At 58.2% G+C, this 23878-nt stretch overlaps 1 protein-coding gene across 1 annotated transcript; it reads right to left on the bottom strand.

Moving 5' to 3' along the window:
- Window positions 1-21907: 21907 nt before the first annotated feature.
- On the bottom strand, window positions 21908-23668 carry LOC123191446 (putative F-box protein At3g16210). The gene is made up of 4 exons (XM_044604178.1): window positions 23126-23668; window positions 22767-22994; window positions 22515-22653; window positions 21908-22114 (listed from the first exon to the last, which is right to left on the bottom strand). The coding sequence occupies exons 1-4, from the start codon at window positions 23617-23619 to the stop codon at window positions 21908-21910; spliced, it is 1068 nt and encodes a 355-aa protein (XP_044460113.1). The 5' UTR covers window positions 23620-23668.
- Window positions 23669-23878: the final 210 nt, after the last annotated feature.

The raw sequence follows: 23878 nt of genomic DNA, 5'->3' as shown, positions 1-23878 counted from the left end.
AAAACTAACCGTCATCATCTGACGGTTGTAATCATCGTTTGCCTTCACTCGTTTCAAGTACTCCCGCACCTCGAGATTCCTATGCTCGACAAACTCCTTATATGCCTACATAATTTAGGTTGTTTCTAAGTGAGCAATGCTGAAAATAAACTGAGAATGCAAGATAGAAAAGATAAGGAGGAAGTACTTACAGCATGCTGGCGGGCTAAGGGAGTCTGTGAACGCCCCGTACTCTCTAACTGGCTCGGGTTGCTAGCCCGAAGCCGTGTGTACGAGATCGAAGGAGTGATCAAGCCATCGAAACACGGATACCGGCCATTCTTCTTCCCCTGGATGGCCACCACCGCCGTGTCGTCGATCTGAGACTGGGCGACCTCAGCAACAGGAACATCCGGATGCAACTCCTGATAGTGATGAATGTAAGACCCCAGGTGCTCCTCGGTCTTGCCGTAGTACTGGCTCTCGCCCTCCTTGCGATGACTCCGCTCACGGGCCAGCTTCCACGACTCCATGTCTGAGAGCGGCCTCTTCAACTTGTCCTCCTACAACGCCAAATAGAAGTCAACCATACATAAGAACATGACGTAAAGAAGAACAAAAATGCATCATGCACATAGATATACCTTCATGGCCTTGAAGCCCCAGTGGTTCCTGTTTCCTTGGCCGTGTGTCCCGTCGTCTCCACGGTTAGCCCGGGCCTTGATGCTCTTGGCAGCAAACTCTGCATCGGCGCCGAGCCACCTATCCACCAAACTCACCCATCCGTCATGCCTTCCATAGCACCAACGAGGAACAACCTATGCAAATTTTGGAAGCATGACATGTGAGCACGAAACATATAGTTGACTGCTTGAAACAATGAAAAGTTAGTAATAGTTACCATCATGAACTGCTCCTTGCTCAAGGTAAGTCGTAGCTTCTGCGCTTGAGTTTTGGGCATCTTTTGGTGCAAGTAGTAGTGGTAGTACTGCGAGACGGCAACCCAGCGCACCTCGTACTGCAACTGACGAGCTTTCTTCTTCGCAGCCGCAAGCAAGACCACGTCGGCTCTGGCCTTGTGCTCGTCAAGAACTCTATAGAGTTGTTGCAATCATGCAAAAACCAGAAGCAAACAAGGCATGAGTTGAGTGATTCGATGGTAAACTATGAACGAAACTGAAGACAAGTAATTCAGAAGAGAACTTACCCAAAATTTGGTGATCACGGCCTTAGCGGTCGTCCCGTACTCCGCGTTGCTGCAAGCCTCGTAGTGGGCCCAGCTCGTGGCCAAAACCTGTTGTTGCGGGTCCCTGTCTGGCCGCGGGCAGAATAGGCCAGGCCAAAACTCCTTCAACAGGACAGTGATAAGGCCGTTCGGTTTACGGCCCTTTCCGTGAAGGATCCAGTTTCTGCAAAAGAATCAAATGATTGCCATGTGTACAATAAGAAAATGTTGTCATGTGTTGAAAATATGATTGAGAGGCACTTACTCTGTCCCCACAGGTTCAATGAGCCACTTGTGCTCCTCGATAGAAGGTGGTGTAGGTAGTCCGGCATTACCACGCAGCCACCCCTGCGAAGAACCCGGTGGCAAGTCACCCCACAACGCGGGATCAACCTCCCCTCCACCCTCCTCGGCCTCCTCCTCACCCTCCTCCTCGGCCTCCTCCTCCTCCTCACCCTCCTCCTCGGCCTCCTCCTCCTCGCCATCAGGAACATACTCCTCCTCCTCAGACTCAGAAGGTGCCTCTGTATAGGAGGGCATCGAAGAAGACCCTCCTATTTCAGACACGGCCCGGAGTTTTTTGCCCCGGTTGCCTCTCCCCCACCTCCTCCTCCTCTAGGGGCTCTTCCCCCACCGCCTCCTCCTCTAGGGGCTCTCCCCCCACCGCCTCCTCCTCTAGGGTCCCTCCCCCGACCCCTCCACCTCCCTGTGAGGTGTCATCCTCGCGTAGTCGGGAGGGAACCTTGTGGGCTCGTCCACTCCGAGTAAGTCCTTTAAATTTACTGAGGAAACTAGCGCCGCTGGACTTGCCCATGATTATTAAACCTGCATTGAGAAGAGAATAAACAATTAGTAAGGATATCAATTAAACAAGCATACAGGAAAAACATTAATACCAGAAGAGCACATTAAGCATACTATTGTAATGATCATTAAAAGAACTTACATTTTCTAGAACCCATATGAATCATCACTATTGTAATCTATTTGTGGACCGGTCTCATCATCACTATCACGCATATCTTCTTCGTTGTCTGACGGAGGTGGAGGCTCTTCCTCATCGTCAGCGTCTTCATTTAACTTTTCAAGCATAATTATGTCTCTTTGATTCACAACTGCCTCACCATCAATCCGTGCGTCGTTGTCGTTTGGGTCCAGGTCAACATAACCCAAGTCATCATCCTCGTTGTTTCGGACCACGTCATCATGTTCCTCTTGATAGAACACTCCCTCGTATGTCATGGGGTTTATGTTGTAGTAATCATCATCGTTCGGGTCCGGTAGCTTACCATGCGGCGACACCTTGAACACAACTTCCCAACCCTTTAGGTACTCTTTCTGGCATGGGTAAGGCAGATAATATACTTGTGTGGCCTGGGTAGCGGCGATAAAGAGATCAGCTCCGGCATAGATGGTTGATGGTTTAACTTCAACTAAACCAACAGAAGGCGTATGTCTCAGACCCTTTTTGGGGTCGAACCATCGGCATTTGAACACAGTGAGACTTAGGTGTTCGCGGCCACGTTTGAATGTAAGCTCGTATATTTTTCCTACCCTTCCGTAGTAATCTACTTCATTATCTCCTTCAGTGAAGACTCCGGTATTTATGGTTTTGGGATCAGGCCGACTGTTCTGGTGCTCCTCTGTATGGAAGCGATACCCATTCACATCATACTTTTCGCATGTCATGACAACAGGATCAAAACCCATGGAAACCCATCTCAATTCTTCATCCATTGATTCGGTCGGATCATTTCCCTACAAGTTTAATTGAAATGATAGGGTGCATGAGTTTAATTGAAATTATAGGGTGCATGAGTTTAATTGGAATTATAGGGTGCATGAGTTTAATTGAAAGTGTGAAAAATTACTTTCTCGATGAACCACGCAACGAAATTTTTCCTTCCATCAGCACCCTTTCGGAGAAGAGCAAGTGCCTCCGCTTCAGAAGGAGGCAGCATTCCCGTCCATTCTTCTTCAACGAATCGACTACAATAAGAAAAGCGGTATAAGAACTAGGCAAAGTGAACATGACGAATTGACTAAAAGAATGGTGCAAAGGTATTACCTCATCCACTCATCCTCAACTTCCTTGATGTTGTGCAAGATATAGAACATGACATCCTCCCACTCATCTCGTGGCATGAGATAAGATTTCGAGCATCCAGCCCTACTACCTTGCCCGATGAATAGAGGCAACTTGGGTTTATACTTGGGTTCTTCTGTATTGTATCGAGACACCTTATTGTGCAACGTGGGAACATGGTCCGGATAGTAGGCTGTCCTGAGGTCTGCCACCTCCTCTAGGATAACTGCCTCAGCTATGGAAGCTTCAATCTTAGCTTTGTTTCCACATTTCTGTCTCAGATGCTTGTTCTGTCTCTCAGGGCCGTACTGCCAACGATTCTGCACAGGGCCCCCCAACAATACCTCGTTCGGGAGGTGCAAAAGGAGATGTGTCATCGGAGTAAAGAAGCATGGCGGGAAGATCTTCTCTAGCTTGCATATCAACTCCGGCGCCTTCTTATGCATTTCTTTTATCTTCTCAGGACATACTTCTTTAGCACAAAGCGTGCGGAAGAAATGGCTTAACTCCGCAAGAACACGCCAGACACGCTCGGGAACATAGCCCCGAACCATCACCGGCATAATCCGCTCAATCCATACATGATAGTCATGACTCTTGAGCCCGGTCACTCTGCCCGTTGAAAGATTGACCCCCTTACTTATATTCGACGCATAACCATCAGTGAACTTCACGACGTGTTTCAGCCACTTGAATGTCTCCATCTTATGATCCTTTTTAAGTACGAAGTCAGCATCTGGCTTGAACCAAGATTTTCGACTGCCTGTGGGAGGCTGCATGTGTAGACGTGGTCTATCGCAAATATTCTGTTGATCAACTCTAGCATTAACATTATCCTTTGTCTTATCAGGAATGTTGAGGATCGTGTGAAAAAGGGACTCTGCGACATTCTTTTCGGTGTGCATGACGTCTATGTTGTATGGAAGTTTGAGGTCCTTAAAATAGGGAAGCTGCGTGAAGGGGGTAATGTGAGTCCAGTTGTGCGTCTCACCATATCCTTCAAAAAATTTCCCTTTACTTTTTCCTTTGCCCTCGCCCTCGTCTTCGCCTGTGGCTTTGCCTTTGCCTTTGCCTTTGCCTTTGCCTTTTCCCTCACCGGCAGGCTTAAGAGCTTTTAGCTGAGCAAGCACATCCGCACCAGAAAACGTTGGAATCTCGTTTACTTCATGGACAACTTTGCCTTTTGTGAAGTTCTTCTTGTCTTCCCTATCAGGATGGTCTGGAGGGAGGAACTGTCGATGCAGGTCAAATGCAACATACTTGCCACCCTTCTTCAGCCAAATGAAAATCAAGGCGTGCATGCACACTGGGCAAGGCATCTTTCCACTTGTACACCATCCGCAGAACAAGGCATAACCGGGAAAGTCATGCATGCAATATTGTAGCCAAACTTTCATCAAGAAATTTTTCTGCAGTTGTCGGTCGTATGTCAACCTCGGGAAGTACCAAGAATGGTGCAAATCATCCACCAATGGCTGCATAAACACACTCAAATTCTTCCCCGGATATTCAGGCCCCGGAATTATAAGCGACAGGAACATGGTCTTGCGTTGCATTATGGCGCCGGGAGGGAGATTCAGCGGAATAACAAATACGGCCAACAGCTATGGATTAGACGACATACCATATGGATTGAACCCGTCACCTGTTATAGCAATTCTGACATTCCCAGCCTCGGCTGCTTCCTCCGGGTACTCTATATCGAATGACTTCCATGCTTCACCTCCTGATGGATGTACAATTTTTTTGGATTGTATTTTTCCCTTCCTTGTGCCACTTCATCATTTTGGCAGAATCCTCGGTGATGAAAAGGCGCTGCAGTCTTTTTATAAAATCAAGATACCGAAGAACCTTCACAGGATTTTTAGCTGCTGCTTCTGACCATGTTATCGACCACCTCAATATACGAGAGGAACCGCACTTCCTACAGTACTTGTCATCCGCATACTCATGCCTAAACAAAAGGCAATTCTTTGGACAAAATGTATTTTCTCATAGTCCATCGAAGCGCCTTCATGATTTTCTTCGTGCCGTACATGGTTTTCAGCAGTTCATGGCCCTCAGGCAGGCTGTTAGCATACTCCCAGAAATGCTTCGAAGCAACCTCGGCTACAGCCGTACTCAGCCTTGACTGCCATCAGTTGCGAGATGGCATCCAGCACAGACAGCTTGGCACCCTCATAGAGAGGTTTCTTTGACGAGGCCAAGATTTCCAGGAAGGCCTTTGCGGTTTCCTCCGGCTCCTCCGGTTCATTCGCTGAATGTGACGGAGGTGTCGGCTGTGCAGCAAAGACATCATCTAGCATGTCTCTAACCCCATCGTCCTCATAACCAGCGACGCGTTGTCGTATCACATCCTCTCTACCACGGTCCCGCTGGGCAAAGTTTATCGGCATATTAAAGTTGGGCATAAATCCATGCGTGCGAAGGTGCTTAGTCATCTCACTCTTATCTCTGCGGATACGCCTCTTACATCTGGCACACGGGCATTCTGGCACCATCCTCATTGGACTACGGAATATCTCTTTCAAAAACACATCAGTTTTCTCGACCCACTCTGTTGTTACTTGATTCCGACGGAAAAACCCACTATACATCCACTGATTATCTGCCATCTCTGCTTTATTGGAAGCCACACAACAAAATTAAGGATTCATTTAAATTACTCACATCAATATTTTATTTTTTACAAGGTTGACGAGAAACGACATTTAATCCACCTACATCTCTAATAGGTAAAGATGGGTCCTAATCCCACCCGAGAATGTGTAGATTGAGTACGTTGTCCATGCTCTACCCCATTCCGAGACAAAATTTCGGCAGCACCTCCCCGCTGTTCTCCAAATACACGTCTCGGCAAAATGCCGAGAGAATGTGCATCCGGAGAACAACAGGGAGGCGCCGCCGAAATCCTGTCTCGAAACGGGGTAGAGCATGAACAACGTAACCAATCTACACATCCTCGGGCTGTCCGTGGAAAGCGCTGGACAATCGAAAGAGCTGCGGTGATAAATATGCAATTGAATGCATATTTATCGATGCAACCCTTTCGGACGGGAGACCTAGGTTACGCGACTTGATGTGAAAAATTAATCTAGTGACATGATTAAAAGAACGTATGAGGTGGTGGATTTGTAGCTCACCCTCGGATGTAGATGATGTAGTCGATCAGCGAAGGGACAATCAAAGACCAAGAGCTCCAACGTCAATGATCACTCCACCGGAGGCAACACCAGAAATCCTCTAAATTCCACCAAATGAAAAAAATTAGGTCATCACATCACAAATAAAGCATCATCACACATCACATCATATCACAAACTTGTTTTAGCAAGACCAACTTGATGAAGTAACCACTCATCATATCCAAATTTTAACTTTCGTCTCTCTATCTTCACAAAAAAATTACTCTTCCCTCTCATCTCATCTTCACAATACATATATCTATAATATTGAGTATGTATCTAAAAACATAATAAAACTACACAAATATCCATTCATCTCATCTATCTATCTCACATTATGCACTTAATTTTTTTCACATTTATACTCTCTTTCATTTCATTCATCTATCTAACATCCATCTATCTAATCATCTATTACTATACATATATATGCATTCATCTACAACATTACTACACAAAAAGGTAAAAAAAACTTACCTATGGATGAGGGGGCGACCACCGGAGCAGGGGACGACCACCGGAGCAGGGGGCGGCCGGTCGGGGCAGGGGACGACCACCGGAGCGGTAGGAGGCGGTCGCCGGAGGGGCCGGCCGGTCGGACCAGCAGGGGGCCGGCCAGGCTAGGCCGTGGGCCGGCCGGGGTCGAGGAGGAAGGGGCGGGGGCGGCTGGAGCAAGGGAGGGGCGGGGGCGGCTGGAGCGGGGGCGGCTGGAGCGAGGTGCGGCGGCGGCGGCAGGTCGGGGAGGGGGTGCGACGGCGGCGCAGGTCGGGCTCGGGGAGGAAGGGGCGGCGGCGCAGGGGTCGGGGTCGGGGGGTGCGGCGGCGGCAGCTCGGGGTGTGGGGGAGTAAGTGAGTGGATGGGGGAGACGGTGACTGGATAAGGTCAACTATACCGACGGCTAAGCCGTCGGCATAGCTCAGGGCGCCACGTGGCACCTATGCCGACGGCTTAGCCGTAGGCATACTTTTTTTTATTAGCCACGTCACCGATCCGCGTATAAGTTTCCCTATGGCCGCAGCTATGCCGACGGCAAAGCCGTCGGCATATTTTTATTTTTACTTTTCTTATTTTGTATAAATTTTGTAATGTTTTCTTATTTTTTATAAATATTTTAATGTTTTCTTATACATATTTTTTACATGCAGAACATTATTTAAAATGTACCATACATTTTCTTTAATGATTTGAAACATTATTTTTAATGACATGATCTTTTTTTATATTGTACAACAATTTTCTAAAATATCACGTATATTTTTTTCTATGGTCTCATGAAAGGTGATACATAGGAAAGCAACTGACTGAGGGGTACCGTTACCGAGTGCCTGATCCGGTAACTATGCGAGTGCCTGATCCGTCTACTACCGTGTCATCGCCGTCCGTGAGGGGGGCACGCCCCGGAGACACGTGCCCCCTTTGACTTTGCACGGATGGGCTTTGACCAGTGGACCTCTCCACCCGGTTGTGTCGGGTCAGCCCAGAGGGACACCGGGGAGCAACATCTGGGCCAAACCCACAGCTAAATCCACTCCGTGTAGACCCGATGCGGTAGTTTCCCCCCTCCAGGTGCCGGCGGCGGCGCCGTCCGTGAGGGGGGCCACGCACCGGAGACGCGTGCGGCCTCTTCGGACATGCCACAACACCACCCCGCATGTATGAGGGCCCGGTACGACGCTCCGGTGGCATTGCTACCCCCAGGGCCCCCGTCCCGCCTAACCCTGGAGCGGTTGACCACGGGATCTAGCCCTTTGACTTTGCACGGATGGGCTTTGACCAGTGGACCTCTCCACCCGGTTGTGTCGGGTCGGCCCAGAGGGACACCGGGGAGCAACATCTGGGCCAAACCCACAGCTAAATCCACTCCGTGTAGACCCGATGCGGTAGTTTCCCCCCTCCAGGTGCCGGCGGCGGCGCCGTCCGTGAGGGGGGCCACGCACCGGAGACGCGTGCGGCCTCTTCGGACATGCCACAACACCACCCCGCATGTATGAGGGCCCGGTACGACGCTCCGGTGGCATTGCTACCCCCAGGGCCCCCGTCCCGCCTAACCCTGGAGCGGTTGACCACGGGATCTAGCCCTTTGACTTTGCACGGATGGGCTTTGACCAGTGGACCTCTCCACCCGGTTGTGTCGGGTCGGCCCAGAGGGACACCGGGGAGCAACATCTGGGCCAAACCCACAGCTAAATCCACTCCGTGTAGACCCGATGCGGTAGTTTCCCCCCTCCAGGTGCCGGCGGCGGCGCCGTCCGTGAGGGGGGCCACGCACCGGAGACGCGTGCGGCCTCTTCGGACATGCCACAACACCACCCCGCATGTATGAGGGCCCGGTACGACGCTCCGGTGGCATTGCTACCCCCCAGGGCCCCCGTCCCGCCTAACCCTGGAGCGGTTGACCACGGGATCTAGCCCTTTGACTTTGCACGGATGGGCTTTGACCAGTGGACCTCTCCACCCGGTTGTGTCGGGTCGGCCCAGAGGGACACCGGGGAGCAACATCTGGGCCAAACCCACAGCTAAATCCACTCCGTGTAGACCCGATGCGGTAGTTTCCCCCCTCCAGGTGCCGGCGGCGGCGCCGTCCGTGAGGGGGGCCACGCACCGGAGACGCGTGCGGCCTCTTCGGACATGCCACAACACCACCCCGCATGTATGAGGGCCCGGTACGACGCTCCGGTGGCATTGCTACCCCCAGGGCCCCCGTCCCGCCTAACCCTGGAGCGGTTGACCACGGGATCTAGCCCTTTGACTTTGCACGGATGGGCTTTGACCAGTGGACCTCTCCACCCGGTTGTGTCGGGTCGGCCCAGAGGGACACCGGGGAGCAACATCTGGGCCAAACCCACAGCTAAATCCACTCCGTGTAGACCCGATGCGGTAGTTTCCCCCCTCCAGGTGCCGGCGGCGGCGCCGTCCGTGAGGGGGGCCACGCACCGGAGACGCGTGCGGCCTCTTCGGACATGCCACAACACCACCCCGCATGTATGAGGGCCCGGTACGACGCTCCGGTGGCATTGCTACCCCCCAGGGCCCCCGTCCCGCCTAACCCTGGAGCGGTTGACCACGGGATCTAGCCCTTTGACTTTGCACGGATGGGCTTTGACCAGTGGACCTCTCCACCCGGTTGTGTCGGGTCGGCCCAGAGGGACACCGGGGAGCAACATCTGGGCCAAACCCACAGCTAAATCCACTCCGTGTAGACCCGATGCGGTAGTTTCCCCCCTCCAGGTGCCGGCGGCGGCGCCGTCCGTGAGGGGGGCCACGCACCGGAGACGCGTGCGGCCTCTTCGGACATGCCACAACACCACCCCGCATGTATGAGGGCCCGGTACGACGCTCCGGTGGCATTGCTACCCCCAGGGCCCCCGTCCCGCCTAACCCTGGAGCGGTTGACCACGGGATCTAGCCCTTTGACTTTGCACGGATGGGCTTTGACCAGTGGACCTCTCCACCCGGTTGTGTCGGGTCGGCCCAGAGGGACACCGGGGAGCAACATCTGGGCCAAACCCACAGCTAAATCCACTCCGTGTAGACCCGATGCGGTAGTTTCCCCCCTCCAGGTGCCGGCGGCGGCGCCGTCCGTGAGGGGGGCCACGCACCGGAGACGCGTGCGGCCTCTTCGGACATGCCACAACACCACCCCGCATGTATGAGGGCCCGGTACGACGCTCCGGTGGCATTGCTACCCCCCAGGGCCCCCGTCCCGCCTAACCCTGGAGCGGTTGACCACGGGATCTAGCCCTTTGACTTTGCACGGATGGGCTTTGACCAGTGGACCTCTCCACCCGGTTGTGTCGGGTCGGCCCAGAGGGACACCGGGGAGCAACATCTGGGCCAAACCCACAGCTAAATCCACTCCGTGTAGACCCGATGCGGTAGTTTCCCCCCTCCAGGTGCCGGCGGCGGCGCCGTCCGTGAGGGGGGCCACGCACCGGAGACGCGTGCGGCCTCTTCGGACATGCCACAACACCACCCCGCATGTATGAGGGCCCGGTACGACGCTCCGGTGGCATTGCTACCCCCCAGGGCCCCCGTCCCGCCTAACCCTGGAGCGGTTGACCACGGGATCTAGCCCTTTGACTTTGCACGGATGGGCTTTGACCAGTGGACCTCTCCACCCGGTTGTGTCGGGTCGGCCCAGAGGGACACCGGGGAGCAACATCTGGGCCAAACCCACAGCTAAATCCACTCCGTGTAGACCCGATGCGGTAGTTTCCCCCCTCCAGGTGCCGGCGGCGGCGCCGTCCGTGAGGGGGGCCACGCACCGGAGACGCGTGCGGCCTCTTCGGACATGCCACAACACCACCCCGCATGTATGAGGGCCCGGTACGACGCTCCGGTGGCATTGCTACCCCCCAGGGCCCCCGTCCCGCCTAACCCTGGAGCGGTTGACCACGGGATCTAGCCCTTTGACTTTGCACGGATGGGCTTTGACCAGTGGACCTCTCCACCCGGTTGTGTCGGGTCGGCCCAGAGGGACACCGGGGAGCAACATCTGGGCCAAACCCACAGCTAAATCCACTCCGTGTAGACCCGATGCGGTAGTTTCCCCCCTCCAGGTGCCGGCGGCGGCGCCGTCCGTGAGGGGGGCCACGCACCGGAGACGCGTGCGGCCTCTTCGGACATGCCACAACACCACCCCGCATGTATGAGGGCCCGGTACGACGCTCCGGTGGCATTGCTACCCCCCAGGGCCCCCGTCCCGCCTAACCCTGGAGCGGTTGACCACGGGATCTAGCCCTTTGACTTTGCACGGATGGGCTTTGACCAGTGGACCTCTCCACCCGGTTGTGTCGGGTCGGCCCAGAGGGACACCGGGGAGCAACATCTGGGCCAAACCCACAGCTAAATCCACTCCGTGTAGACCCGATGCGGTAGTTTCCCCCCTCCAGGTGCCGGCGGCGGCGCCGTCCGTGAGGGGGGCCACGCACCGGAGACGCGTGCGGCCTCTTCGGACATGCCACAACACCACCCCGCATGTATGAGGGCCCGGTACGACGCTCCGGTGGCATTGCTACCCCCCAGGGCCCCCGTCCCGCCTAACCCTGGAGCGGTTGACCACGGGATCTAGCCCTTTGACTTTGCACGGATGGGCTTTGACCAGTGGACCTCTCCACCCGGTTGTGTCGGGTCGGCCCAGAGGGACACCGGGGAGCAACATCTGGGCCAAACCCACAGCTAAATCCACTCCGTGTAGACCCGATGCGGTAGTTTCCCCCCTCCAGGTGCCGGCGGCGGCGCCGTCCGTGAGGGGGGCCACGCACCGGAGACGCGTGCGGCCTCTTCGGACATGCCACAACACCACCCCGCATGTATGAGGGCCCGGTACGACGCTCCGGTGGCATTGCTACCCCCCAGGGCCCCCGTCCCGCCTAACCCTGGAGCGGTTGACCACGGGATCTAGCCCTTTGACTTTGCACGGATGGGCTTTGACCAGTGGACCTCTCCACCCGGTTGTGTCGGGTCGGCCCAGAGGGACACCGGGGAGCAACATCTGGGCCAAACCCACAGCTAAATCCACTCCGTGTAGACCCGATGCGGTAGTTTCCCCCCTCCAGGTGCCGGCGGCGGCGCCGTCCGTGAGGGGGGCCACGCACCGGAGACGCGTGCGGCCTCTTCGGACATGCCACAACACCACCCCGCATGTATGAGGGCCCGGTACGACGCTCCGGTGGCATTGCTACCCCCCAGGGCCCCCGTCCCGCCTAACCCTGGAGCGGTTGACCACGGGATCTAGCCCTTTGACTTTGCACGGATGGGCTTTGACCAGTGGACCTCTCCACCCGGTTGTGTCGGGTCGGCCCAGAGGGACACCGGGGAGCAACATCTGGGCCAAACCCACAGCTAAATCCACTCCGTGTAGACCCGATGCGGTAGTTTCCCCCCTCCAGGTGCCGGCGGCGGCGCCGTCCGTGAGGGGGGCCACGCACCGGAGACGCGTGCGGCCTCTTCGGACATGCCACAACACCACCCCGCATGTATGAGGGCCCGGTACGACGCTCCGGTGGCATTGCTACCCCCCAGGGCCCCCGTCCCGCCTAACCCTGGAGCGGTTGACCACGGGATCTAGCCCTTTGACTTTGCACGGATGGGCTTTGACCAGTGGACCTCTCCACCCGGTTGTGTCGGGTCGGCCCAGAGGGACACCGGGGAGCAACATCTGGGCCAAACCCACAGCTAAATCCACTCCGTGTAGACCCGATGCGGTAGTTTCCCCCCTCCAGGTGCCGGCGGCGGCGCCGTCCGTGAGGGGGGCCACGCACCGGAGACGCGTGCGGCCTCTTCGGACATGCCACAACACCACCCCGCATGTATGAGGGCCCGGTACGACGCTCCGGTGGCATTGCTACCCCCCAGGGCCCCCGTCCCGCCTAACCCTGGAGCGGTTGACCACGGGATCTAGCCCTTTGACTTTGCACGGATGGGCTTTGACCAGTGGACCTCTCCACCCGGTTGTGTCGGGTCGGCCCAGAGGGACACCGGGGAGCAACATCTGGGCCAAACCCACAGCTAAATCCACTCCGTGTAGACCCGATGCGGTAGTTTCCCCCCTCCAGGTGCCGGCGGCGGCGCCGTCCGTGAGGGGGGCCACGCACCGGAGACGCGTGCGGCCTCTTCGGACATGCCACAACACCACCCCGCATGTATGAGGGCCCGGTACGACGCTCCGGTGGCATTGCTACCCCCCAGGGCCCCCGTCCCGCCTAACCCTGGAGCGGTTGACCACGGGATCTAGCCCTTTGACTTTGCACGGATGGGCTTTGACCAGTGGACCTCTCCACCCGGTTGTGTCGGGTCGGCCCAGAGGGACACCGGGGAGCAACATCTGGGCCAAACCCACAGCTAAATCCACTCCGTGTAGACCCGATGCGGTAGTTTCCCCCCTCCAGGTGCCGGCGGCGGCGCCGTCCGTGAGGGGGGCCACGCACCGGAGACGCGTGCGGCCTCTTCGGACATGCCACAACACCACCCCGCATGTATGAGGGCCCGGTACGACGCTCCGGTGGCATTGCTACCCCCCAGGGCCCCCGTCCCGCCTAACCCTGGAGCGGTTGACCACGGGATCTAGCCCTTTGACTTTGCACGGATGGGCTTTGACCAGTGGACCTCTCCACCCGGTTGTGTCGGGTCGGCCCAGAGGGACACCGGGGAGCAACATCTGGGCCAAACCCACAGCTAAATCCACTCCGTGTAGACCCGATGCGGTAGTTTCCCCCCTCCAGGTGCCGGCGGCGGCGCCGTCCGTGAGGGGGGCCACGCACCGGAGACGCGTGCGGCCTCTTCGGACATGCCACAACACCACCCCGCATGTATGAGGGCCCGGTACGACGCTCCGGTGGCATTGCTACCCCCCAGGGCCCCCGTCCCGCCTAACCCTGGAGCGGTTGACCACGGGATCTAGCCCTTTGACTTTGCACGGATGGGCTTTGACCAGTGGACCTCTCCACCCGGTTGTGTCGGGTCGGCCCAGAGGGACACCGGGGAGCAACATCTGGGCCAAACCCACAGCTAAATCCACTCCGTGTAGACCCGATGCGGTAGTTTCCCCCCTCCAGGTGCCGGCGGCGGCGCCGTCCGTGAGGGGGGCCACGCACCGGAGACGCGTGCGGCCTCTTCGGACATGCCACAACACCACCCCGCATGTATGAGGGCCCGGTACGACGCTCCGGTGGCATTGCTACCCCCCAGGGCCCCCGTCCCGCCTAACCCTGGAGCGGTTGACCACGGGATCTAGCCCTTTGACTTTGCACGGATGGGCTTTGACCAGTGGACCTCTCCACCCGGTTGTGTCGGGTCGGCCCAGAGGGACACCGGGGAGCAACATCTGGGCCAAACCCACAGCTAAATCCACTCCGTGTAGACCCGATGCGGTAGTTTCCCCCCTCCAGGTGCCGGCGGCGGCGCCGTCCGTGAGGGGGGCCACGCACCGGAGACGCGTGCGGCCTCTTCGGACATGCCACAACACCACCCCGCATGTATGAGGGCCCGGTACGACGCTCCGGTGGCATTGCTACCCCCCAGGGCCCCCGTCCCGCCTAACCCTGGAGCGGTTGACCACGGGATCTAGCCCTTTGACTTTGCACGGATGGGCTTTGACCAGTGGACCTCTCCACCCGGTTGTGTCGGGTCGGCCCAGAGGGACACCGGGGAGCAACATCTGGGCCAAACCCACAGCTAAATCCACTCCGTGTAGACCCGATGCGGTAGTTTCCCCCCTCCAGGTGCCGGCGGCGGCGCCGTCCGTGAGGGGGGCCACGCACCGGAGACGCGTGCGGCCTCTTCGGACATGCCACAACACCACCCCGCATGTATGAGGGCCCGGTACGACGCTCCGGTGGCATTGCTACCCCCCAGGGCCCCCGTCCCGCCTAACCCTGGAGCGGTTGACCACGGGATCTAGCCCTTTGACTTTGCACGGATGGGCTTTGACCAGTGGACCTCTCCACCCGGTTGTGTCGGGTCGGCCCAGAGGGACACCGGGGAGCAACATCTGGGCCAAACCCACAGCTAAATCCACTCCGTGTAGACCCGATGCGGTAGTTTCCCCCCTCCAGGTGCCGGCGGCGGCGCCGTCCGTGAGGGGGGCCACGCACCGGAGACGCGTGCGGCCTCTTCGGACATGCCACAACACCACCCCGCATGTATGAGGGCCCGGTACGACGCTCCGGTGGCATTGCTACCCCCCAGGGCCCCCGTCCCGCCTAACCCTGGAGCGGTTGACCACGGGATCTAGCCCTTTGACTTTGCACGGATGGGCTTTGACCAGTGGACCTCTCCACCCGGTTGTGTCGGGTCGGCCCAGAGGGACACCGGGGAGCAACATCTGGGCCAAACCCACAGCTAAATCCACTCCGTGTAGACCCGATGCGGTAGTTTCCCCCTCCAGGTGCCGGCGGCGGCGCCGTCCGTGAGGGGGGCCACGCACCGGAGACGCGTGCGGCCTCTTCGGACATGCCACAACACCACCCCGCATGTATGAGGGCCCGGTACGACGCTCCGGTGGCATTGCTACCCCCAGGGCCCCCGTCCCGCCTAACCCTGGAGCGGTTGACCACGGGATCTAGCCCTTTGACTTTGCACGGATGGGCTTTGACCAGTGGACCTCTCCACCCGGTTGTGTCGGGTCGGCCCAGAGGGACACCGGGGAGCAACATCTGGGCCAAACCCACAGCTAAATCCACTCCGTGTAGACCCGATGCGGTAGTTTCCCCCCTCCAGGTGCCGGCGGCGGCGCCGTCCGTGAGGGGGGCCACGCACCGGAGACGCGTGCGGCCTCTTCGGACATGCCACAACACCACCCCGCATGTATGAGGGCCCGGTACGACGCTCCGGTGGCATTGCTACCCCCCAGGGCCCCCGTCCCGCCTAACCCTGGAGCGGTTGACCACGGGATCTAGCCCTTTGACTTTGCACGGATGGGCTTTGACCAGTGGACCTCTCCACCCGGTTGTGTCGGGTCGGCCCAGAGGGACACCGGGGAGCAACATCTGGGCCAAACCCACAGCTAAATCCACTCCGTGTAGACCCGATGCGGTAGTTTCCCCCCTCCAGGTGCCGGCGGCGGCGCCGTCCGTGAGGGGGGCCACGCACCGGAGACGCGTGCGGCCTCTTCGGACATGCCACAACACCACCCCGCATGTATGAGGGCCCGGTACGACGCTCCGGTGGCATTGCTACCCCCAGGGCCCCCGTCCCGCCTAACCCTGGAGCGGTTGACCACGGGATCTAGCCCTTTGACTTTGCACGGATGGGCTTTGACCAGTGGACCTCTCCACCCGGTTGTGTCGGGTCGGCCCAGAGGGACACCGGGGAGCAACATCTGGGCCAAACCCACAGCTAAATCCACTCCGTGTAGACCCGATGCGGTAGTTTCCCCCCTCCAGGTGCCGGCGGCGGCGCCGTCCGTGAGGGGGCCACGCACCGGAGACGCGTGCGGCCTCTTCGGACATGCCACAACACCACCCCGCATGTATGAGGGCCCGGTACGACGCTCCGGTGGCATTGCTACCCCCAGGGCCCCCGTCCCGCCTAACCCTGGAGCGGTTGACCACGGGATCTAGCCCTTTGACTTTGCACGGATGGGCTTTGACCAGTGGACCTCTCCACCCGGTTGTGTCGGGTCGGCCCAGAGGGACACCGGGGAGCAACATCTGGGCCAAACCCACAGCTAAATCCACTCCGTGTAGACCCGATGCGGTAGTTTCCCCCCTCCAGGTGCCGGCGGCGGCGCCGTCCGTGAGGGGGGCCACGCACCGGAGACGCGTGCGGCCTCTTCGGACATGCCACAACACCACCCCGCATGTATGAGGGCCCGGTACGACGCTCCGGTGGCATTGCTACCCCCCAGGGCCCCCGTCCCGCCTAACCCTGGAGCGGTTGACCACGGGATCTAGCCCTTTGACTTTGCACGGATGGGCTTTGACCAGTGGACCTCTCCACCCGGTTGTGTCGGGTCGGCCCAGAGGGACACCGGGGAGCAACATCTGGGCCAAACCCACAGCTAAATCCACTCCGTGTAGACCCGATGCGGTAGTTTCCCCCTCCAGGTGCCGGCGGCGGCGCCGTCCGTGAGGGGGGCCACGCACCGGAGACGCGTGCGGCCTCTTCGGACATGCCACAACACCACCCCGCATGTATGAGGGCCCGGTACGACGCTCCGGTGGCATTGCTACCCCCCAGGGCCCCCGTCCCGCCTAACCCTGGAGCGGTTGACCACGGGATCTAGCCCTTTGACTTTGCACGGATGGGCTTTGACCAGTGGACCTCTCCACCCGGTTGTGTCGGGTCGGCCCAGAGGGACACCGGGGAGCAACATCTGGGCCAAACCCACAGCTAAATCCACTCCGTGTAGACCCGATGCGGTAGTTTCCCCCCTCCAGGTGCCGGCGGCGGCGCCGTCCGTGAGGGGGGCCACGCACCGGAGACGCGTGCGGCCTCTTCGGACATGCCACAACACCACCCCGCATGTATGAGGGCCCGGTACGACGCTCCGGTGGCATTGCTACCCCCCAGGGCCCCCGTCCCGCCTAACCCTGGAGCGGTTGACCACGGGATCTAGCCCTTTGACTTTGCACGGATGGGCTTTGACCAGTGGACCTCTCCACCCGGTTGTGTCGGGTCGGCCCAGAGGGACACCGGGGAGCAACATCTGGGCCAAACCCACAGCTAAATCCACTCCGTGTAGACCCGATGCGGTAGTTTCCCCCCTCCAGGTGCCGGCGGCGGCGCCGTCCGTGAGGGGGGCCACGCACCGGAGACGCGTGCGGCCTCTTCGGACATGCCACAACACCACCCCGCATGTATGAGGGCCCGGTACGACGCTCCGGTGGCATTGCTACCCCCCAGGGCCCCCGTCCCGCCTAACCCTGGAGCGGTTGACCACGGGATCTAGCCCTTTGACTTTGCACGGATGGGCTTTGACCAGTGGACCTCTCCACCCGGTTGTGTCGGGTCGGCCCAGAGGGACACCGGGGAGCAACATCTGGGCCAAACCCACAGCTAAATCCACTCCGTGTAGACCCGATGCGGTAGTTTCCCCCCTCCAGGTGCCGGCGGCGGCGCCGTCCGTGAGGGGGGCCACGCACCGGAGACGCGTGCGGCCTCTTCGGACATGCCACAACACCACCCCGCATGTATGAGGGCCCGGTACGACGCTCCGGTGGCATTGCTACCCCCCAGGGCCCCCGTCCCGCCTAACCCTGGAGCGGTTGACCACGGGATCTAGCCCTTTGACTTTGCACGGATGGGCTTTGACCAGTGGACCTCTCCACCCGGTTGTGTCGGGTCGGCCCAGAGGGACACCGGGGAGCAACATCTGGGCCAAACCCACAGCTAAATCCACTCCGTGTAGACCCGATGCGGTAGTTTCCCCCTCCAGGTGCCGGCGGCGGCGCCGTCCGTGAGGGGGGCCACGCACCGGAGACGCGTGCGGCCTCTTCGGACATGCCACAACACCACCCCGCATGTATGAGGGCCCGGTACGACGCTCCGGTGGCATTGCTACCCCCCAGGGCCCCCGTCCCGCCTAACCCTGGAGCGGTTGACCACGGGATCTAGCCCTTTGACTTTGCACGGATGGGCTTTGACCAGTGGACCTCTCCACCCGGTTGTGTCGGGTCGGCCCAGAGGGACACCGGGGAGCAACATCTGGGCCAAACCCACAGCTAAATCCACTCCGTGTAGACCCGATGCGGTAGTTTCCCCCCTCCAGGTGCCGGCGGCGGCGCCGTCCGTGAGGGGGGCCACGCACCGGAGACGCGTGCGGCCTCTTCGGACATGCCACAACACCACCCCGCATGTATGAGGGCCCGGTACGACGCTCCGGTGGCATTGCTACCCCCCAGGGCCCCCGTCCCGCCTAACCCTGGAGCGGTTGACCACGGGATCTAGCCCTTTGACTTTGCACGGATGGGCTTTGACCAGTGGACCTCTCCACCCGGTTGTGTCGGGTCGGCCCAGAGGGACACCGGGGAGCAACATCTGGGCCAAACCCACAGCTAAATCCACTCCGTGTAGACCCGATGCGGTAGTTTCCCCCCTCCAGGTGCCGGCGGCGGCGCCGTCCGTGAGGGGGGCCACGCACCGGAGACGCGTGCGGCCTCTTCGGACATGCCACAACACCACCCCGCATGTATGAGGGCCCGGTACGACGCTCCGGTGGCATTGCTACCCCCAGGGCCCCCGTCCCGCCTAACCCTGGAGCGGTTGACCACGGGATCTAGCCCTTTGACTTTGCACGGATGGGCTTTGACCAGTGGACCTCTCCACCCGGTTGTGTCGGGTCGGCCCAGAGGGACACCGGGGAGCAACATCTGGGCCAAACCCACAGCTAAATCCACTCCGTGTAGACCCGATGCGGTAGTTTCCCCCCTCCAGGTGCCGGCGGCGGCGCCGTCCGTGAGGGGGGCCACGCACCGGAGACGCGTGCGGCCTCTTCGGACATGCCACAACACCACCCCGCATGTATGAGGGCCCGGTACGACGCTCCGGTGGCATTGCTACCCCCCAGGGCCCCCGTCCCGCCTAACCCTGGAGCGGTTGACCACGGGATCTAGCCCTTTGACTTTGCACGGATGGGCTTTGACCAGTGGACCTCTCCACCCGGTTGTGTCGGGTCGGCCCAGAGGGACACCGGGGAGCAACATCTGGGCCAAACCCACAGCTAAATCCACTCCGTGTAGACCCGATGCGGTAGTTTCCCCCCTCCAGGTGCCGGCGGCGGCGCCGTCCGTGAGGGGGGCCACGCACCGGAGACGCGTGCGGCCTCTTCGGACATGCCACAACACCACCCCGCATGTATGAGGGCCCGGTACGACGCTCCGGTGGCATTGCTACCCCCAGGGCCCCCGTCCCGCCTAACCCTGGAGCGGTTGACCACGGGATCTAGCCCTTTGACTTTGCACGGATGGGCTTTGACCAGTGGACCTCTCCACCCGGTTGTGTCGGGTCGGCCCAGAGGGACACCGGGGAGCAACATCTGGGCCAAACCCACAGTTAAATCCACTCCGTGTAGACCCGATGCGGTAGTTTCCCCCCTCCAGGTGCCGGCGGCGGCGCCGTCCGTGAGGGGGGCCACGCACCAGAGACGCGTGCGGCCTCTTCGGACATGCCACAACACCATCCCGCATGTATGAGGGCTCGGTACGACGCTCCGGTGGCATTGCTACCCCCAGGGCCCCCGTCCCGCCTAACCCTGGAGCGGTTGACCACGGGATCCAGCCCTTTGACTTTGCACGGATGGGCTTTGACCAGTGGACCTCTCCACCCGGTTGTGTCGGGTCGGCCCAGAGGGACACCGGGGAGCAACATCTGGGCCAAACCCACAGCTAAATCCACTCCGTGTAGACCCGATGCGGTAGTTTCCCCCCTCCAGGTGCCGGCGGCGGCGCCGTCCGTGAGGGGGGCCACGCACCGGAGACGCGTGCGGCCTCTTCGGACATGCCACAACACCACCCCGCATGTATGAGGGCCCGGTACGACGCTCCGGTGGCATTGCTACCCCCCAGGGCCCCCGTCCCGCCTAACCCTGGAGCGGTTGACCACGGGATCTAGCCCTTTGACTTTGCACGGATGGGCTTTGACCAGTGGACCTCTCCACCCGGTTGTGTCGGGTCGGCCCAGAGGGACACCGGGGAGCAACATCTGGGCCAAACCCACAGCTAAATCCACTCCGTGTAGACCCGATGCGGTAGTTTCCCCCCTCCAGGTGCCGGCGGCGGCGCCGTCCGTGAGGGGGGCCACGCACCGGAGACGCGTGCGGCCTCTTCGGACATGCCACAACACCACCCCGCATGTATGAGGGCCCGGTACGACGCTCCGGTGGCATTGCTACCCCTCAGGGCCCCCGTCCCGCCTAACCCTGGAGCGGTTGACCACGGGATCTAGCCCTTTGACTTTGCACGGATGGGCTTTGACCAGTGGACCTCTCCACCCGGTTGTGTCGGGTCGGCCCAGAGGGACACCGGGGAGCAACATCTGGGCCAAACCCACAGCTAAATCCACTCCGTGTAGACCCGATGCGGTAGTTTCCCCCCTCCAGGTGCCGGCGGCGGCGCCGTCCGTGAGGGGGGCCACGCACCGGAGACGCGTGCGGCCTCTTCGGACATGCCACAACACCACCCGATTGTGTCAGGTCCGCCCATAAGGACACCCGGGAGCAACATCCGGGCCAAACCCACAGATACATCCACTCCATGTAGACCCGACGCGTCCGTTCCCCCCCTCCAGGTGCCGGCGGCGGCGCCGTCCGTGAAGGGGCCACACCCCGGAGATGCGTGCCGCCTCTTCGGACATGGCATAACACCATCTGATTGTGGTAGGTCATCCGATATATATGAACACTTGGAGCAAAGTCCCCTTCGTATAGACCCGATGCGGTTGTTCCCCATTCCAGTTGCCGGCTGGCGGCGGCACCGTTCGTGAGGGGGGTCACACCGCTCTGTACAGAACCGAAAAATAATGTATGTATGCTTATTAACACATACTGTATGTAAGTTAGTTAAATAATAATAATAAAGAAAACAGTGAAGAAAATGAAAAAAAAACTATACGTATGCTTATTAACACATATTATATGCTTATTAACACATACTATATGTATGCTTATTAACACAATCTATATGTATGCATATTAACACATACTGTATGCTTAATAATAATAATAGTAGTACTATATGGGAAAAAGGAAAAAAGAAAAAAAACTATGCCGACGGCAAAGCCGTCGGCACATCTGCGGCCAGGGCAGATGGACAGCGCGGCGGATCGGTGACGTGTCAGCTATGCCGACGGCTGCCGTCGGCATATGTCCTGGTCGGTGCGCTCTGGATCGGTGATGTGTCACCCGTATCTATGCCGACGGCCACCCGTCACGGCCGTCGGCATAGATTTGACGTCGTTAGCCGGCCATGATGAGTGTTGTCGGCGGGCCCGCATCTATGCCGACGGCCTGTATATGCCGACGGCAGCTGTAGGCGTAGCCTGGGATAAGCCGACGGCCGCTATGTGCCGACGGCTGCTGTCGGCGTAGACGGGGATAGCCCGACGGCCATTGTACGCCGACGGCCAGGACCTAGCTGTCGGCATACCTCGGTTTAGGCCGACGGTGGTCGTCGGCATACATTTGGCTGTCGGCTTAGAGCCCTGTTCTGGTAGTGAAATGATAGGCCAATCCTCTGTACATTGATACATCCAGAAAGACAATCTCTTTATATGGATGGAACCCAAGGATATCGAAGTATCCATTGCCATGAGCATCAACCACATCTTCCTTATGAAGGATGTTGTCATTTTGAGAGTCCCATTCAATTTTTTCTTCCACTAGCTCTTCCTTACTGGAGTTCAACTGTAGTTTCTTCTCTTTTAGATATTTCATGTCTTCCGTATCAGTGTGGTCCTTTCTCTCTTTGAGATACTCATAGTTAATATCTTGTAAGACCCATGGGCCAAGAATAGGACGATCATAATCCAGTATGGGTGGAATGCAACTGTTATGCTTCAAGACCCAATTCGTCTGACCACACGATTCGTCAAGGACCCAAACCAGAAGACGAGACATTTCACAAATAGATGCAAGGTAGACCCCTTTTTCAGATTGTCCAAGATGGAGCTTTGGGCACTCCCCCAGTTCACCATGTATCGGTGGTTTAATTACTTGGCACTTATCATTTGACAAAGAGAACCTGCACAAGAAATTGTTAATAAACATGCTAATAAATCATATAAGTGGTAGGTATTTTAATCATTAAGGTACTGATATAGAAAAATCTAATGTTTAAAGAGAGTGGGTAGGTACCTCATTATGAAATCAGTTATGCAGTGCATGTAAAGTGCACCCCGGCAGTAGACAGCATAGTGCTTGTCGAAATGCCGCCGCATATCAGCGATGGTGTCTGCAGCCTTCCCATCTCGAATAAAAGACCTCTCCTCCCAACGGCCCGAGCTCGAGGAGAAAACGTGCAGGGCACAAACAGATGGTGGCCATTCAGATTCCTCCATAACAGTGTCTAATTCATCCAATGCTCTGTTGTAGCCAAAATCCTCGGGCTTCCATTTGCCCGTAGGATTTGAGATCACAAATACTCCCTTTGTAAACTAATATAAGAGTGTTTATATAACTAAAATAGTAATTTAAATGTTCTTATATTAGTTTACGGAGGGAGTACCTGATAGTGGGGTGATACCGTGGGATCAAAGATGAGGTACTCTTGGTATGTGAAGTCAGCATCGATCTCCCCAGACTTGGACATGGAAGGGTGCGGCGGCAAAGAATTCCACTGTCTCGTTGCCGGGTTAACCACATAATAATTCTCGAAATAATCTTCGAGTAAGAGAAGGCCATTGCAATGATCCTCGATTTTACCACGATACTGGGAGTCCCCAATGTGTGGGGGCAGGTAGTCGAACCTTCCGGAGATCGTGGGGCCTGTTGAGGGACGGGCGAAGAACTCCGGCAAACCTTCGCTGTGGAAGTTGATGAAGATGCCGGCGACGGAGTGCGGGAGGAGGTCCGTGCGCAGCAGGCGACGTGCGTTGATGATGCCCAGCAGGGCCTTGCAGGCGCAGCGGCACGCGGCGAGGCCGCGCGGCGCGACGCGGCGGAGCACGTCGGCGAGCAATTCCTCCGGCAGCACCTGTGTCAGATCCATCTCGCTGGAAGGCGCCGCCTGAAAGCTGAAAAGCTGGGTGGGGACTGGAGTAGAGGCGGCTAGGGCAAAGATTTTGGGGATACGAATGTGTGCTGTGTGGACTATTTAAGAGTGGATCCCAGCCTTTGTGAGGTCGGTAAGACATAGCCAAGTTTTCTTCACAGCTACGATTACTTCACTACTAAGCTTTCTTGGAGGGGTAATAATATACAACAAAATCATCCAAAAATTGTTTGAGGAATAAAGTAATTGATGATAC

The sequence above is a fragment of the Triticum aestivum genome, chromosome 2A, assembly GCF_018294505.1.
Source record: "Triticum aestivum cultivar Chinese Spring chromosome 2A, IWGSC CS RefSeq v2.1, whole genome shotgun sequence".
Lineage (NCBI taxonomy): Eukaryota > Viridiplantae > Streptophyta > Magnoliopsida > Poales > Poaceae > Triticum > Triticum aestivum.
The sequence above is the reverse complement of the archived record's forward strand: the minus strand, read 5'-3'. Positions and strand labels throughout refer to the sequence as shown.